This window comes from Theobroma umbraticum, unplaced genomic scaffold (genome assembly GCF_002168275.2).
Source record: "Theobroma umbraticum cultivar Fairchild unplaced genomic scaffold, ASM216827v3 scaffold_51.0, whole genome shotgun sequence".
Lineage (NCBI taxonomy): Eukaryota > Viridiplantae > Streptophyta > Magnoliopsida > Malvales > Malvaceae > Theobroma > Theobroma umbraticum.
In genome coordinates, this window is record NW_018397260.1 from 4,603,748 (window position 1) to 4,620,487 (window position 16,740).

General features: G+C 34.3%; 3 protein-coding genes across 4 annotated transcripts in view; 1 reads left to right on the forward strand and 2 right to left on the reverse strand.

Annotated features, from left to right (window-relative positions):
* The window catches only part of LOC110416489 (histone-lysine N-methyltransferase ASHR1-like), a 3,484-nt gene extending 2,479 nt beyond the window's left edge, over positions 1-1,005 (reverse strand). The window contains exon 1 of the mRNA XM_021428490.1: positions 904-1,005. Coding sequence (XP_021284165.1) covers positions 904-1,005 — 102 coding nt within the window. The remainder of the gene's footprint in view (positions 1-903) is intronic.
* A 1,262-nt stretch (positions 1,006-2,267) lies between these two features.
* LOC110417220 (histone-lysine N-methyltransferase ASHR1-like) lies at positions 2,268-8,033 on the reverse strand. Of its 2 annotated transcripts, none has more exons than XM_089783578.1 (14): positions 7,746-8,033; positions 7,433-7,626; positions 7,216-7,350; positions 7,062-7,116; positions 6,839-6,957; positions 6,230-6,318; positions 6,069-6,150; positions 5,093-5,197; positions 4,897-4,987; positions 4,698-4,819; positions 4,350-4,454; positions 3,863-3,932; positions 3,408-3,471; positions 2,268-2,745 (listed from the first exon to the last, which is right to left on the reverse strand). In XM_089783578.1, exons 1-14 carry the CDS (start codon positions 7,843-7,845, stop codon positions 2,586-2,588), a joined length of 1,491 nt encoding a protein of 496 aa, XP_089639704.1. In that variant the 5' UTR covers positions 7,846-8,033; the 3' UTR covers positions 2,268-2,585. The 2 variants fall into 2 exon arrangements, with proteins under 2 accessions (XP_089639704.1, XP_089639705.1); XM_089783579.1 differs by having other exon boundaries at positions 7,433-7,578; positions 7,746-8,026.
* A 1,196-nt stretch (positions 8,034-9,229) lies between these two features.
* Positions 9,230-15,277, forward strand: LOC110416957 (biotin--protein ligase 2). Its single transcript, XM_021429112.2, has 10 exons — positions 9,230-9,527; positions 9,603-9,873; positions 9,973-10,034; positions 10,180-10,328; positions 10,626-10,746; positions 11,165-11,320; positions 11,859-11,904; positions 13,149-13,215; positions 13,922-13,998; positions 15,072-15,277. Exons 1-10 carry the CDS (start codon positions 9,419-9,421, stop codon positions 15,112-15,114), a joined length of 1,101 nt encoding a protein of 366 aa, XP_021284787.1. The 5' UTR covers positions 9,230-9,418; the 3' UTR covers positions 15,115-15,277.
* The last annotated feature ends 1,463 nt before the right edge of the window (positions 15,278-16,740 follow it).

Below are 16,740 nucleotides of genomic sequence, written 5' to 3' on the forward strand. Positions count from 1 at the left end.
CACACATAAGGCTCCTCCCTCATAATCACTTCTCCTGAAATGTGGTTGTTACAACCAGTACCAAAATTAGAAAACCAAAAAATAATTGCATTCCCTACCGTTGCTATAAATGAATCATTGGCATACAAGCTTATATCCCCTCACTAAACCACAACTACATACGTATGCATCTACTTACATATCTATATATATACACTATACATATTTTGAACTTTGAAGAATAAGAAAAGAGTAAAAAGAAAGTACCTTCATGAACTAATACGTTACTAGATGCTAACAAAAGATCATAAAACTACCTTGAACAGAGTTATAAAAAAAGAAAATGAAAAGAAAATATTATGAACACTTAAGTTCAGTTTAATGCGTTTTCTTTTTCTTTCTTTCTGGTATGTTTCACTCTCTTCTTTCTTTTGTTTCCATGCAAGAAAACCAATAAAGTACAAGTCTGCATTGTCAAGGCAATAAACACACTCGCTCTTCTTTCTTGTTGCTTGCATGCAAAAAATGAAGTTTAACCTTTCCTTTTGCTTGTATAACATGCAAATTAAAAGCTTCAAATACTTTTAAAGAAAAACAAAGAAGAGAGAAGAACCGGGAATGAAATCTCTAGTGGCAAAGAGGCAACGCCGTTTCGGTAGAATAGTATTAATGGTTAAGCCTTCAGCTTCAAGAAACCTCTGCAATTCCAAATCATCCTCCATTGAAATGATAACTAACTCTCTCTTTTCTTTCTTGCTTTCTTTTTTCTCTCAGAGTCAGAGGTATTCGCAAGTGAAAATAAAGCCAGCGAGCTTCTTCTTCGCTATTTATAGTAAGTACAAGAAAAAGCAGAGGGGAAAGAGAGAGAGAGTAGAAATGATAGGATTACGGTACTTTTGACTTGGGCCAGGACAGTGACAGGACCTTGATGATTAATTTCCGTTTAGCAAACTCAAAAAACCAACGGCTATCAAACGTCGGTGATTCTAACAACCTGACAGCTGTGTCAAATTTTGAGCTAGACATGTACTACTAACAATAAGTAGTTAAATATATTAGAACATACACACGTTGGGATTTGCATGTTTACTTATTTCTAATACATTTTAGAGAGGAAAATTATTGTGGTAATATATAACATTAGCCAAAAATTTGTAAATAAAAATTTGAATTACATTGAATGAATTTCACAAAAAATATTTTAAGTTATTCTATTATTATTGAATAACTTACATATTAATTAATATTATAAAATTTTAATTATATATTATTGAAACATTAATTGCTTTTCAACAATAAATATCTTTTACATTTCTTAAATGTTTATATATTTTTTATAAAAAAATACGTAATTTTTGTTGTTAGGTGCCAAATAAGCATTTGGACTTTAAGAGTACAAGAGAAAATAAAGGAAGTGCTAAATAAACCCCGTACAAAATAGACTCAACTTTAGGGACGTCCAGGTACAGGCTACCGGATTTTGACGTAGCTCTGTTTCCATTATTAACTCACGGCTACCGTTAAAGGCAATCCACATTTAATCTGTCAAGATTGCATGAGCTCGTCCTCCTTCAATGGAATCATAACTCGTTATACGAATATATAATTATTATTTTAAAAAATAAAAAATTCACATGCAATTTAAGAAATATGATGGAAGCAAAATTCTTGAACCGAATTACTGCTTGAAGAAGACATAATTGATTTTTTTTTATTTTTAGAAAAATGTTTTCAAACATTAGATAAAAATAAACACAAATTTGTAATTTAAAAAAAATCAATATATCAAACTCAAATATTATCAACAAAATTTATTTTTCTAAGAAAATTTCAACTTGTTTTTCTCTAACAAGTGATTTCTCTTTTAAATTGTTGAGTTATATCCATTATATTCCATGAAAATTATATTTTCCTATCTTTCCTTTTTTCATGTAGGGTTAATATGGATATCATATAATATCCATGTGACTTTATTAATAACAAGACTTATGTGACATGCTAAGTTGATTATTTTGGGATAAGATATATCGATTTTCAAAATATGTTCTTGAACTGAATTAAAATAAAACTTTAAGAATTTGAAGCCAGTGACAGCTGAGAGAGCTTTGTAAATTAACGATGGTCGGATCGTAAAATAATCATAAAACCAACGGCTGTCAGATGCTGTTTACAACTTACAAGAGGTAGTTAATGGCTCTTACCCTTGATTTTGCGTGTTAATACATTTTTATTAGAAACTAAACGTCACCCTAGATTTGAGATTTTCAAGGTTAGTACATATTCTGGCCAACAAAAGAGAGTTACTATATATCACAAACTTTAATCATTTGATTATATGCATAAAACAGCACTAATACAACTGAATCTTACAAAAAATTTCATCATCATATGAAATAATTTTCCCCCTTTTTTCAATAGGTTTTCAGATATATGAAATAAGATAATTTTTTTTTTCATCTTGTAAACTTAATCCTCTCGAACATGCTCGGGGAAAACCAAACTCATGGCTTCCGACTATTGAACTGACGGAACAACCGAATCACTCCCACATGCAACGTTTATGCTTCACATGATGACAATGCTAATGACGGTAGTGAAGTAGTTTACTACTCCTTACATGAAAGCTTGTAAGAAGCTTCAGCACGAGCTTCCTCCAACTTCATCAAGAGTTCTTTCATAAATGGAGTGTTTGTCCCATGAGTGATTCTCAGTATGTCAACCGCCTTCGTCAATGATTTGATAGCATCATCTGTCTCTCCGAGCAACCTGTCGTGATTAATATCAAAGTTGTTAATGATTCAAAAGAGTTAAAAATATCAGTAATCATATCAAAGGGAGGGTTGAGGTTATGTGAAAGTTGCCAATTTCATGATTCAAGCAGCACTGATTGCATCTACATAAAAGGAACGTCATGCAGGCAGTTCATTCCCACTCATTGACCCATGAAAGATCAACAAAACTACTGTCCAGTACATTTTCGAAATAAGCTTCCAAAGTCTCAACCTACAATGAAAAGAATGGATATTTTTCTCTAAAAGGCCTTGCATAAAGCTTGCCAGGTGAAGCAAAGTTGCTAAAAGATACTTTCACTGAGGCATTTAACAGAACTCTATATGTAACAATACTATGTCATTAACCAATTGATCAGAGTGATGTAGTTACTGATTTTTGGTTATATTCCTGCACAAGCACAGCTATAAAGATCATGAACTGAGGTGGATCTCACATTCACGTTAGGCACACAAAAGTAGTTTAGCCGTTATAAGGTCCCAAGAGGCAACTTTGTGAAGCAAGTTATGGATTCTGTCTATTTTATAAAATTGATAAGTATTTTAAGGAATTAACATAAATTTTAAAAAAAAAAATAGGGGAAAGAAAGAAGTGCACCGGAGAATGAAGTAAATAACAAAGTCAAGAAAATTTCTAACCACTCAAGCTTTCCACAACTGTAGTATTGTAATCCTAGTAAAGGATGAAATCCTGGATAGACCCCTGCAATGAAACAGAAAGGTAAGTTCAGGATGCCAGTAATTTCTCAACTCAGGACCATTATACTGTATCTAATTTAGGGTAAATTTTATCAAAACTTGCACTGGAGTTTTCAGGCCAAATTGAAAACATCACAGGTGCAAACTAGGACTACGAATGCACTTTTAGGTTACTCCTATGGATTAAAACCACTAGATTGGGTTGCTAAACTCATGAGATATTGAAATAGAAAAAAAAAATACTTCATGCATCTGGCTTATGTTGCAAGTGAGGAAGCGAAACTAAAGTTTATTGTCTCTGCCCCTCCTACAACCATGACAAGTGAGAAAAGTGAACAACTAAGTAGATGCTTAATTTGTTTCTCGTCAAAGATTCAAGTTGAAATATGACATACTTTCATACACTGGAATGGTCAATTTGCAAAATGTCAAAGCTTCTTTCCACTCCTCCAGCTGCACTAATATCTGCATGAATTGATCCATTTTTATCAGAATCACAAGTCAACTCAATTAATATTGCAAAAAAACCAATATTGTTTTACCAAATGATGTTTGACAGAACAGGAAAAAAATGTATTGCATTCAGTTTAGCTTCGAACTTAGTTTAGCCATTCATCAGATCAAAAGTACAAAGAAAAACATATATACATGGACTGGAAGCCATTAGATGATAAAAAACAAATCAGCAGTAAGAATCCTGATGCTATATTATACAAAATTGAATCATTTTAGATTAATTAGACCAAGAGAAACCGATAGATAGATAGATAGATAGACATTCACATACACACACACACGCACGCACGCACACAGACACAGAAAAGCATAAGTTTCTTCAACCTACATTCTGCTCTAAGATGTCAACATGACTCAAGGAAGTACCTCATGAAGTTTTTCCCGAGTTCGCATCAAACTGATTGAAAAGGGATGGCACACTTCCTTCTGGAGTTTTTCAATATTTTTATACAAAATCATGGCATCCTGAGGATCTGAACTTTAAGTTAAGAATCAAATTTCATCTATTTCTCTCTATGAATGCACATAAATATTGTTCCCGGATAATATTAATTCACCAAGACAAAATTATTTACTCAAACAGTGGCATTGGAAATGAGATTAAGATTAGAATATCAAAACAAGTAACCAACTGCAAAATTATATTTCAACTTTATAAAATTAAAGTACCACCGAAAGTGATTAGTTCCTTGACATAAAAAAGTAGAGAAGGATATTGCCAGAGGAAGTAGACTTAGGAGCCTTGTCCAACAATGCTTTGATATCACTTGATATCTTTCTTATCTCTTCCTTGTTTCTAGTGAGGCCACACTGTTGGCAAACAAATCCTTTGTCATCTGCATATCCAAACTTTAAAATGTGTAAAACTTTGTCTAGGTCATTTGAGTGGCTTTAATTACATATTGTCACATACCAGATTCTCTAAGCAAGAAGCCACTGCATCTGTTGTCCCTGCAACGATAACCCTCCAGAATTGCACTTTCTTGGATATCATCATGTTGACCCTTCAACAGTATATAAGCACCGATTAATCAGTGAAATGAAAATGTCCATTCCAAAAGCAAATATGTTATATGCTAAAAGAATAAAAAATGTGATAGAGCAAGTACCGCTTTGATACAGCAGGGACATGTACAAGTGAAAAGGTATTGTTCTTTGAGAGTCTTTTGCCGAGTAATGGTACTTGCAGCAGTCTCTATATAACTGATCAATATCTTAGGAAATATAAGAAAAGGAATATCGCATTCAGTTGCAATATCAAAGGATTATTCTCATTATATCTTTAGGAATATCAATGGTTAATTGAAACTTGAACATGCTCTAGTACTTCCTCTCTGTTTCTTTGTCATGAGACTGGTATTCAGCTTGAAGCTGGTTCAAGCTTCAGATAAAAGTTTGCAAAGAAAAGAGCAATGAGATTCCAAGACAAAGAGCATAAAATAGATGCTATAACAAATTGCAGCTACATTGTGCCACAAATAAATTACAAGGCTAAAAGCTGAAATGCTCTCCATTGAACATCTAGAAACTTCTTTCCACCTTTAGCAAGCATTTTAGCTCTATGCATAGCATAGCTTTGCCAAGATAACATCCAGAAATTTCCATTGATGGTTTATCAGTTATGATCCAGAAAAGAAAAAACCTACCATCAATTCACATAACTGGAAAGAATAAATCTGCAATAATAGCTGGCAGAGCTACATGTTGTGGGAGGACCATGTAATGATATTATTGAATAAAAAGAATTATGGAAGAAAAATACTGAGGCCACAATTAAAAAATAATAGAAAAACCAAATCATTTAAATCATGTTGGTGGTATCTTCACAGACATCATGATGGTACAAGCTCCACAGAAGAAGAAAAGATTACAGGTATGATTTAAAGTAACTAAATAACAAAAATAATTCTAAGCTCTAGCTTGGCCTTGACCAAACTTGGCTTCCTGAGAAATTGAACCTTTCTACAGGGTGTTCTTCTATATGTTTATCAAACAGACTAACCATTTTTGGAACCCTAATCTGATGAGGACATCCTAATACATCAGTTCCTAGCATAAACAAATGTGAAATAAAAAATTTCCCACCTCAGCATCTTTGGGTATATGTTGAACAGCACGTACAACAGCCAACCTTCCCTCAAATACCAAGACAGAATTTGGCAAGCAGCTACAGCAGGGGAGTTGTTTAGTAAACCAATGATCACAAGAAAGGAAGCCATACTGCATGAATCCGTAAGCATAATTACCTGTGGTTGATAATGGAAATAACAGGATACAATCCAGTCCCCAGGGGTCTCAATTCACTGTCACAAATGGTATGTGCATTACATGCAATCTGCAATTTTCAGAATTAATACATCAGTATATCTGTCTATATAGTGTAGAAAGATATTGCGAAGATTTTTTTCCTCACTTTGGTGAAATAGTTAGAGACTATTTACATGACACAGAAATTTAAAAGAAACCAGAAATTACACTGTAATAAATTCCCAGACCGCTTATTTAGGCCATTCGTACTTTTGGATGAACTTTTGGATTGAATATCCATCAAATTACAACATAACTTAGACAACCTTGCTCCTTTCTGCAAATTGTTTTAAGTAAGCCTCAGGTTTCAACATAAGCTTGCACTCTTCCTGTCGTTTTGCAATTTAAAAGAAGAGATTTTGATGATTAAATAGCGAAACATCACATGGAAGAAATGTAAGACTGCTCCCATAGTACCTAGATATAACCTATTCTTTGTTGGATGGAGGGAGGAAGGGCAACCGTACCAAAAACAGTGATTTCAAGTAATTATGCTTCAAATATAATAAATGACTAAGACATTAGCTTAAAATGACTCAAAAATGGACCTTGGAAAAGTTTTCAACAATCTCTTTTATGTCGATGTCAGGGCACCCAAGAATCAAGTTAACAAGGTTGGCCATCTGTGCGTATAACACTAGCTGCTCCTCATCGATACCTGACATGTCTTTCCTGAATTTAAGGCTAAACAAAATAGTTGAGCAGCAGAATTATAAATCAGAAAAGGTATTCTACCAAAATGGACTAAACCCAATGATAAAAACAGGATACGAGAAACCAATTGCTCCACCAAATTGTAATTGTCTATAGCAGTAACCGGGATGACCTGGAAATGTTAAGGAATTATTAAATAATTCCCCATGAAAAAAAAAAGCTCATAACTCATAATGCTCACATATGAAAGAATAGTAACCAGCCCCATTACCCCTTCACTATGCAATTTTCTCCTAAGGTAAATTTTCACCATCATTCGGATGGTAGGCGTAACAGACTTCCTCCTTTCCTTGTCAAGCTTAGCAAGTGCCTGGCATTCCAGTCGATGCAACTTCCACTCCAGCTTCTGTAAATAAGACATTAACCAATCAATAATTTTCAACTGATTTGATGAACAATTCAACTAGTTGAGTTGAAACATGGTATACCTGGCAAGTGCTCCCACAGTACCAAACAACCTGACAAGCCGAGCACTTCTTGAGATTGCTTTTGCTGAAACATCCATCGCAACTTGATTCAGTTAAGGAGTTGTTTGGCACGCAAACGTATGGCTCTTGGCTTATAATTACTTCTCCTGCAAATAAAAGCTGCATTTTAAATTTCCAATTTTTCCTGCACTTTACTGAAAACAAACAAAGGCCATTTTTAATAAACTTATCGCATTCGCAGGCTATTGATAGATTAATTGATCTAATTTACAGAGTTTTTCTCTTTTTTTTTTTAATTTGGCGGAAAGAAAACCTGGATAGAAATCCTTCGTGGTGACGAGAGAACGGCCTTTATCGGGGAGGTTGGAAACTCTTAAGCCACGAGCTTGAAGAGAAGCCTGCAATTGCTCCATGAACAAGCAAGAACTCGTAAGCTCTGGAAGGTTTGCTCTTGACGAACGAGGACTAATCCAGCTGCTTCGCTCTTAATCAGTGCGGCGTTATACATCAAAAGAAAAATTACTGCTGCGAATGTTTCTCGTAAACACGGGTGGGTAAAAAATTACTTAATACGGCATCGTTAGGATATATAAATTTGGAAATCATGGTCTTAAAATGAAGATATACGCTTTTCTTTGGTAGTTCTCAAGTTCTACTAATTTTCCGATGGAGAAGCAATTACTAAAATAAGATGATATTTTTCTTTTTTTTTTTTTGGGTTTTAAATGTGGACTTATGATCTTGATATTTTTTGTTAGTATTTATAAACTTAGTTCAAGTGATAAAATATCATAATTTTTGGAGAAATTTTAGGTTCAAGTCAAGGTGTAACATTTATGAGTGATGTAATCTTATGTATTTTTTTATTAATTGCATGTTTGAGCAATTATGTTACTAAAATGTATAAATTTGTTGCATGTTGATAAAAAAAAACAAATGTAAATAGATATTTTATAATAAAATATCTTGTATTACTTGATCTGATATTAAATAGGATCAAGATACTCTATAATTAGGTTTGAGTAGAATTCGAATAATAAAATTATTACTTTCATGGGTTTGAAAAGTAATTTTAAAATATCCATTACCAAATTTGATTATAAAATAATAATTTTTAATGTTAAATTTTTATTTATATATTTATTAAAATTCATTTATTCTAAATATAATTTTAATTTTTAATTTATTTTTTATAAATTAACTTTTTATTTATTAATTTAATTTTTATTATTAATATATATAAAAATTAATTTTAAATTCATTTTAACCAAATATTTAATAAATATTATCTAAAATATTCCGATAACAATTCAAATTTTAATAAAATATTTATAAAATTTGAATATCTTATCAAATAATATAGCTTGGATTAAGGTACTTAACAAATAATAATTACTTACCCACTACCATCCCTAATTAAGAAAGAAAATTTAATGCACATAACGATATTATTGTTGTCTTTACCACCTGATTTTTCTTAAAATTTCATAAACATAGTTTAATCATTTATTACTTCTTTATTTTTCTCTCTTTTTTCCTAAGTTTAACTAAAGAAATATCTTAACTTAACATACCCCTTTAAGGCGATAACAAAATTACACTTACCACAAAAAATATATTTTAATATATATTTTTTATTATTGCATATGATAAAAAAAATTTAAATAATTGGTTGGGCCAATTCGATCTGAGCCCAGCCCACCATGCTGGCCTTGCAGGCTTAGGCGGGAAGGTCTCGGACAATCCTGCAACTATTCAGTGACGAGCCGCATTGAAAATTAGCGTCACAGCCACTCATCCGCTGACCGATTTCACAAGTCTTCCATCCACTACAAAAATGCGGTCTCAAAGGCGTCTGTGATGCCAATTCCTCGAGCATCGCCGTAAGACACCCTTCATCATTTTCTCCGTCCTAAAACCTCTCACGTCACTCAAATCTTCGTTGAACTACCAGTCTTCCACGTGGCTTTGCCAAATCATTTTTGCATGTTGGTAAGCAGCCGTCTCCGGTTCCTTTCTCCCCATATTTCTTTCCCATTCCTCTCCCTGCGAAATCATACCCCTTCAAGGCTTTCTTTCTCCGTTGCAGCCTCAGGTAATTCTCTTTCTCTGTTAAAGCCTTCATCTTACCTTTAATCCTTAATTAATCACTTTCCCTCTTTTTTCTCAGCCATGGAGACGAGCTCGCCTTCTGCTCTATTTTTATGCGGTAAGTCATCTGCGGAAACCGAAATTGCCAAGTCATTAAAAATCAACAACGCTCTTAGGCTCCCAAACGGTGGCGAAGTTTCAACTCATTTACGATCAGAGATTAGCAATTTCCGATTTGGTGAAGAGGCTTTTAATGTCGATTTGTTTCTGAATTCGCTCTCGACTAACCGATTCGGTCGGAATCTTATTTGGTCCCCGCGGTTGCCTTCCACGCACGACGTAGTTTCTCAGTAAGCGAACAATCGATCGGCCAAAAAAAACAGTCGAAATTATTTGAAATTTTTGGTTATTTCGGGAATGCTAAAGTTTTATTTTTAAGCTTTGAACAGCAATTTTTGTGAGCTTCCAATTGGTGCGGCTTGTGTAGCTGATGTTCAGTTTAAAGGGCGAGGTAAGGTTCGTTTGGTTGTTACTTCAAGAAGCTAAAAAACAGCAGTAAATAATAATTTTGAATTATTAAAAATTGAATCTTGCATTTAAGTTATTTGATTGGTTTTAATGAATATGATTTTGTAAATGTTTCGAGATTTTTGCAGGTCGTTCCAAGAATGCGTGGGAGTCTCCGAGGGGATGCCTTATGTTTTCATTTACTTTAGAAATGGAGGATGGAAAAATTGTGCCTTTGGTACAATATGTAGTGTCTCTAGCTGTGACGGAGGCTATAAAGGATATTTGTGATCGGGAAGTAAGCCTGTTCTTCTTTCCCTTATACTGCCGATATAGACTTATTTTCCCTTAAAAGATGAATGCCACTGAACCAAAAGGATATAAGTTCCACAATTGCTATGCATCAACTTCAAGTTCAAAGGTTTAACTTACGGTGCACATCTTAGAAAATTACCAAGTCGAAGCTGAAGAGTGGAAAATGTTAATTATTCTTTGATAATTCACATCATTTACCATTCTTATTTTGCAAATTATTCTTTACTATGAACCTGAAGTTTAGATTTTTATAGACTTCTTTTTCCAAAAATCTTTTCAGGGCTTCCCATGTCTTGATGTTAGAATCAAGTGGCCAAATGATCTGTACTTAAATGGCCTTAAAGTTGGAGGCATTCTCTGCACATCAACGTATAAATCAAAGAAGTTCAATGTCAGTTCTGGTAAAAGGACATATTCCTTTGAGTGCCAATAAGCAAATTCAGTGTGACTATCTATGCTTCTGTCTGTATCTTTAAATCCCTAGATTCAGTGGCAGAGCCACTGATAAATTATAAGATGGAGGGACTGTGACCCTTAAATTTTCTTAAAAGTTGATTATTTATCTTTGAAGGTGCCCATAAGTTGAAAAATATATTGACTTCAACCCCCAGTAGCTCTGTTATGCCCTTGCACCTGTGCAGGCATTTGCAGTAGCATCCTTGCTTCTGCTCCCATATGGAAAATTCTTGCTTCACTATGGGTAGACTGTTGATCTATTGAAGCACATTCTGCATTTGAAAATAGGATTTTGCTGGCCTTATTTTATTTATATACCGTATGTGCATGATGAAGCTTACAAATCATTGGATGTTCTTGCAGGTATAGGTTTGAATGTTGATAATGAGAAACCAACGACATGCTTGAATGCAGTATTAAAAGAGCAGTCTAGTACTTCTAACAAATTTAGAAGAGAAGATATCATGGCTGCCTTCTTTAATAAATTTGAGATGTTATATGATATTTTCTTAAATCAAGGTGAGTCATTCTTTTGGTTCTCTCTATAATCTCCTGGGTCATATATGTAAATATGCATTTACTCTGTCAAATTTGGTCATTCTTAAAATGAGCATTGTGCAATTTTCATTCTCATGTTGAAAACTATTTCCATAAGTTTCCAACAGACAGTGGTTAATTGAAATGCTAGGAATATGGTTAGTTGTGCTACCATTAATCCTCAATTACTTATAGACTGTGGAATTTGGATCACCTTTTGTGAATAAGAGACAGTATCTGCATCTTCCTGATTCTTCCCTCTGATGCACACACATTATTCTCCATTCTCAGCCCCCACCCCCCACCTCCCCACTTCATTTTCTCTGGTACACTTACAACTCATCATCTGGAACCTATATCTTCAATTTAGAATGTTTGTTGTCTAAGTTGTGAAACAAATTGGGAATCTGTTTTAGACAAACGATATACCATATTTATCAATGTGTATTAATTATGTTGCATAGCTTTCAGTACCAATAATAACTTCTAATTTTCATTTTGGGGGTCACATAACATGCAGGATTTCAAACTCTTGAGGAGCTTTACTATAGAACATGGCTTCATAGGTGAATTTTCTTTTATTATTTTCATCTTTCGTTTATGTGCTGTATTATCTAGTAAAAAACTTTGTGGTTTTAATAGTGCAAGGAAAGGAGTTATTAGCTAGTTATAGTTCCAGTAGCACTTTACTATATAACATGGCTCCATGGGTGAACTTTCTTTCTTAATTTATATCTTTCTTTTAGTGTGTATTATCAATTAAATTTTTTTTTAGTTTTCATAGAGTAAGGAAAGGGATTATTAGCTACTCATGGTCCCATCAAAATCTGGTCCTGGAACTGTGGGCCTGTGGCACTGGCTTTGGCAGTTTTACCTGTAGCATTTTATACTAAGTGGTTGTTTTAATGATTTAGGGGAGTGCTGTTGCACTTGTCAGCCTTAGTCTTTTATCATTGAGTCAGCAGTTGCCTTTTGGTTTTTTTTGTATTTTTTATAATTGGGGGAAGGGAGGATTCGAAGTTGCTCTTTAGACAAGGGGATCATGCATCAACAAATAAGCCAAATACTCAAGTGCGCAGTTGCCTTTGGTTACATCAGTATGAATTCTAATAAAATCCTAAGCTTTCCTAATATATAGGAGAAAATGTAAAGGATAAAACCTTAATCGCGTATTAAAAAAAAAAGAGAAAACATTAATTAAAGCTCAAAGATAAGAGATGTATGCCTACGTAAACCATCATTTGCTGAACTTGGTAGTGCAAGTTTGTAACACAAGTGGGGGCATTAAGGTGGCTGGCTGAATGTGATATAGATGGATACTTGCATTGGAATTGCCTACCTTGCTGGATTTCCCATCCAAGAGAGATTAAAGAACTTATCCCTCCCTCTCCCCCCCCACCCCACACATGCACACACACACACAAAGAAGAAGAAGAAGAAGAAATATTTTAGAAAGAGGTTTTCATGTGGATGGCCATCTTGTCCAAAGAATAAAATTATGGTCTACTTATTCTTTCATGACCATTAAGTCAATAGAAGCTGATGAAGTTACTTATATCATTACTTGTCTCAAGAATTAAATTCAACTTGAACAGCCTTTTAGCATTAATGTGTGTATCTCCATGTTGATCCTTTTTTCATTAACTTTAGTAAAGTTGCCTGTGTGTGTTTGTACAGCCAGCTTTTTGCTTTTCTTAATTGAAGCAACTCGACTAAGATGAAACTTTTCCATTATTTATGGCATGCATATATACGCTAAATATCTTTTTATAGGTATGCGATTTTATTTTTTATTGAATTGGCCATGCAGTGGGCAGAGAGTTATTGTACAGGAAAAGAATGAGGATAGAATTGTGGAAAATGTGGTCACTATCCAGGTACGGCAGACCTAAAAGGTTTACTGCATAAGTTTCTGACTTGTCCTTTCTTGACATTTGCATATGCAGGTGTCTGCCTGTGGGTATAATTGTAAAAGAAAATAAAATGACCTGCTAAATGATTAAATCTTTTAAGTTCATACTTAAATTTTCTGTCCTCTTACGTATGATGGGAAATCTTCTGTTCCATAATTATCTGGTTGAAGATTTTTGTTGTCTGCTCAAAAGTAAATAATTGTCAATTAGCTTAGTGAAAGAACACACTATGCATCTTTACCCATTTTTCTCTTTTTAATGTATAATTTTTCTATCGATTGTTGGGGGAGGGAGGACTAGTCAAGAATTCATTTTTCTTTTTCATTTAGGAAAACTTCTTTTAAAGTCTCTGTGGTAAAAGTAAACAATGCCTTGAAGAGCATCTTCATTTCGAATTTCAGACCAGAATATACAGTTTGTTTCTCTCAAGCTTTAGCCTTTTGCCTTAGCATATCTGTGGGAGAAGAGAGTGGAAATTCTTAGTGTAAAGGCTATAGCCAATGATCTTGTGGTAACTTAGAAAAACTTGTAGTATAAATCTGAATTAGTGTTGAGTAGCAATATCTGTTCTACAAACATGTTAAAGTGAACATAATTTCATATTGTTGATGCTGTAACTTGTAATTGAGTGTGTTAGAAGTATTATTCATTGTTTTTTTTTTTTTTGCAGGGTTTGACATCCTCAGGGTATTTGTTAGCTATTGGTGATGACTATCAAATGTGTGAACTCCATCCTGATGGAAACAGGTATCTTTCGTTTGCCTTTTTTTCATGCTGAAGTTGTGACATCTCCCCATCTAGGACTTTAGAATATATTTCCAGTGGCAGGAAAGAAAATATTAACACAGTGCAGAATTCATTTTTCTATTTTATAAGTAGTGCCTTATTTAGCCACCTGTAAGAACATCCAAAAGGACAACAAAAGATTAATTATTAAGGAAAGAAGTGATAAACATGCAACGCGTGGTTCCTGGAAGCTTTTATGGCATCCTTTAGAATTGGATAGTGTGAGAACACCAGAAGACCCCAAGTTATTGGCACTGATTTCCTCATTAAGTAAGCACAAGTCCACTTTCTGAAAAATTATTCTGCTCCTTGTCTGTACGGATACTAAAAAGCTATTAAATGGTGCAAGATTTCTGACAATCCAACTTGTATGGCCCAAAAGTAAATTTTTGGTCCACGAATTCTCGCTCCGTCGTGCAAAATGGACCCAACAGTAACTGGAAAAGCAGAGGACAAGCTCTGGCGGTGCTTTGCAAAATGGGCCAGTGGTGAATGGAAAAACGGACGAAAAACTCTCTCTCCAATGTTAAGCAAGCATGTCAATGCTAAATTAAGCAATAGTAGTATGTTCTCTAAGAAAGAAAATAATAATAATAAAATAAAATAAAGCAGGAGTATGACCAACTGGAAATTTAGGACTGGGATCGTTACTGATGTGAAAGATTCATGAATTAGTAAACCTTTAACGATACAAAATTATGTATCAGAAGGTTTTTCAAATATAAACATGCATGCAGTGGACGAGGAGCTTCATTTTCCTCCAAGTCCAGAGGATGATAACCTTTTTAATTGCACGTTTTTAAACACGGTTTCTTTAGATGATCAAATTCCCAAGTTGGAAAAAGAATAAATATGCTTTGATTTGGTGCATCCTAAGAGCATTAGATTCCCTCGTTCTAATCATCTTTGCACATAACACTTGGCAAGGCACCCATTTCATTGGCAGTAGTAGAAGAAGTTTCCGCGTACTTTCCACATCAGTTTCACGATTTTTTTCCTCAGTAATTAAACTATTGCTTCTCATGTGGCCACAGTTTTGACTTCTTCAAAGGGCTGGTCAGGAGAAAACTTGAATGAAGAACATTCCACAGCACATTCAACCGGAGGCAAACTGTCATGTTGTAACATGTGCGAAACACAGGCTGCATTCTTTCTTTTCTTTTTATGTGCTTTTTAAACCAATGTCATTATACACAAAAGGGTATCCATTTTTTTTTATTTAATTTAATTTTTGTTTGAATGAGATCTGGGTCAAACTTACATTCCACAAGTCTTTGGTTTTGTTATTTAGATGAGATTTGAGTAATGGACAACGAGTACAGAACAAATCTCAAACAATCTTGAATTCAAATCTATGCCCAATATATCAATCATTTGTTAGAAATTTGTTGTCTTCTTTGCTGCCTGTGTGTTGATGAGAATAAATAGTTGAATGATTTGCTGTATATCTAGGATCACTTAAAAGACAGGATTATTGAGTGGATCAGTGTCCTGATAAACCGACCCCAATGTCTGTCCTGTGGTCGTAGGTTCCTTGTCCCATCATCGCCTCCGTGTTTGCTCAACCCACCACCCCACTCCCGGTCCCCCCTTCTTCTCCCTTCGCCCCAAACCCAGCCTGGACATGGGCTTCTTACATAAAAACAAAAATGTCTTTGCAATTCAACTTGATATTATTGGAAATGCCCGCAGGCCATTTTTAAGGGGTCCATACAGCACAAATTGTCTCCATTACAGTATCAGTATGGAATTATATTCAGGTTTGGTCATCCTGAGAAGGCTGCAAAAGAGCTTGTGTCATATGTTTCCATTGCCGTTCAAGAGAGCTTTTAGCTTCAATTTTCATTCCCCAGGGCTTAGGGGTCCCTCAAATTTGTACAAAAAACAACATACACCAGCTCTTAAGCTTTGCAGCTTTTGTCTGCCTCCAGCTTGTCTTGCATGCAATGAAATGAGTTGTAACCCAACATTTATATGTGGCAGGATGATATGGCATGAACCTATCGTGTTAATAACAAAAATAAATAAATAAATAAATAAAGTTTGTGTCTTGCTGTTTAGAGCTTGCTTGCTGTTCACCACACAGTCAACATTGTATAGTGATTGTCACAATTGGCTACCTGCTGAGAAACTGTGACTGTGAAAACAAACAAATGCCTTACAGCCAAATCATGTGGGCAAATTCATGATGGTGACAAATGGTGTTTTTTTATCAATTTCTTTTTCTGCTCAAAATGATACCTTCCCCTCATGTATTTTTTGACTTGTTTTTTCCATTCCAAAAGGGGTGATGAAATTGAAATGAGTCGTAACTTTCATGGCTTTTAAATTTACTTTAATTTTATTTTATCTGGGATATATTGCTTTTTCTGGACTGTGAGTAAAACAACAGCTGTAAAATTGAAGAAAGCACATGATCCACATTTAATAATTATGGCTGTGGGGTTTACCCCCTGGAAATTCAACCAAAATTCACCAAAAGTGGTTCCTGATATTTTTTATTACTTTTAACATGGATCCACTTTCATTTGCAGATAAAATAAGATTTTGAGTTAAATAAAGCTATCTTGATGCCATTTAGTAGGCTGTTAATGCCTACATTTAGGGTTTCAAAACCTTTTCTTTTCTTTTCATTTCATTAGCATCCTTTGGTTTGGTAATGCTATGTATTGATAGAGATGAAAAGGCTTTTTGCATACAATT

Coding starts and splice junctions, on each gene's coding strand:
- LOC110417220 (XM_089783578.1), bottom strand. CDS start 7,845: ATGGAGCAATTGCAGGCTTCTCTTCAAGCTCGTGGCTTAAGAGTTTCC. Junction 6,958..7,061: donor GGTGGAGCAATTGGTTTCTC/GTATCCTGTTTT, acceptor AATTCAGGAAAG/ACATGTCAGGTATCGATGAG. Junction 2,746..3,407: donor AGTTGTGGAAAGCTTGAGTG/GTTAGAAATTTT, acceptor TAATCACGACAG/GTTGCTCGGAGAGACAGATG.
- LOC110416957 (XM_021429112.2), top strand. CDS start 9,419: ATGTTGGTAAGCAGCCGTCTCCGGTTCCTTTCTCCCCATATTTCTTTC. Junction 9,528..9,602: donor TTTCTCCGTTGCAGCCTCAG/GTAATTCTCTTT, acceptor CTTTTTTCTCAG/CCATGGAGACGAGCTCGCCT. Junction 10,329..10,625: donor AGGATATTTGTGATCGGGAA/GTAAGCCTGTTC, acceptor AAATCTTTTCAG/GGCTTCCCATGTCTTGATGT.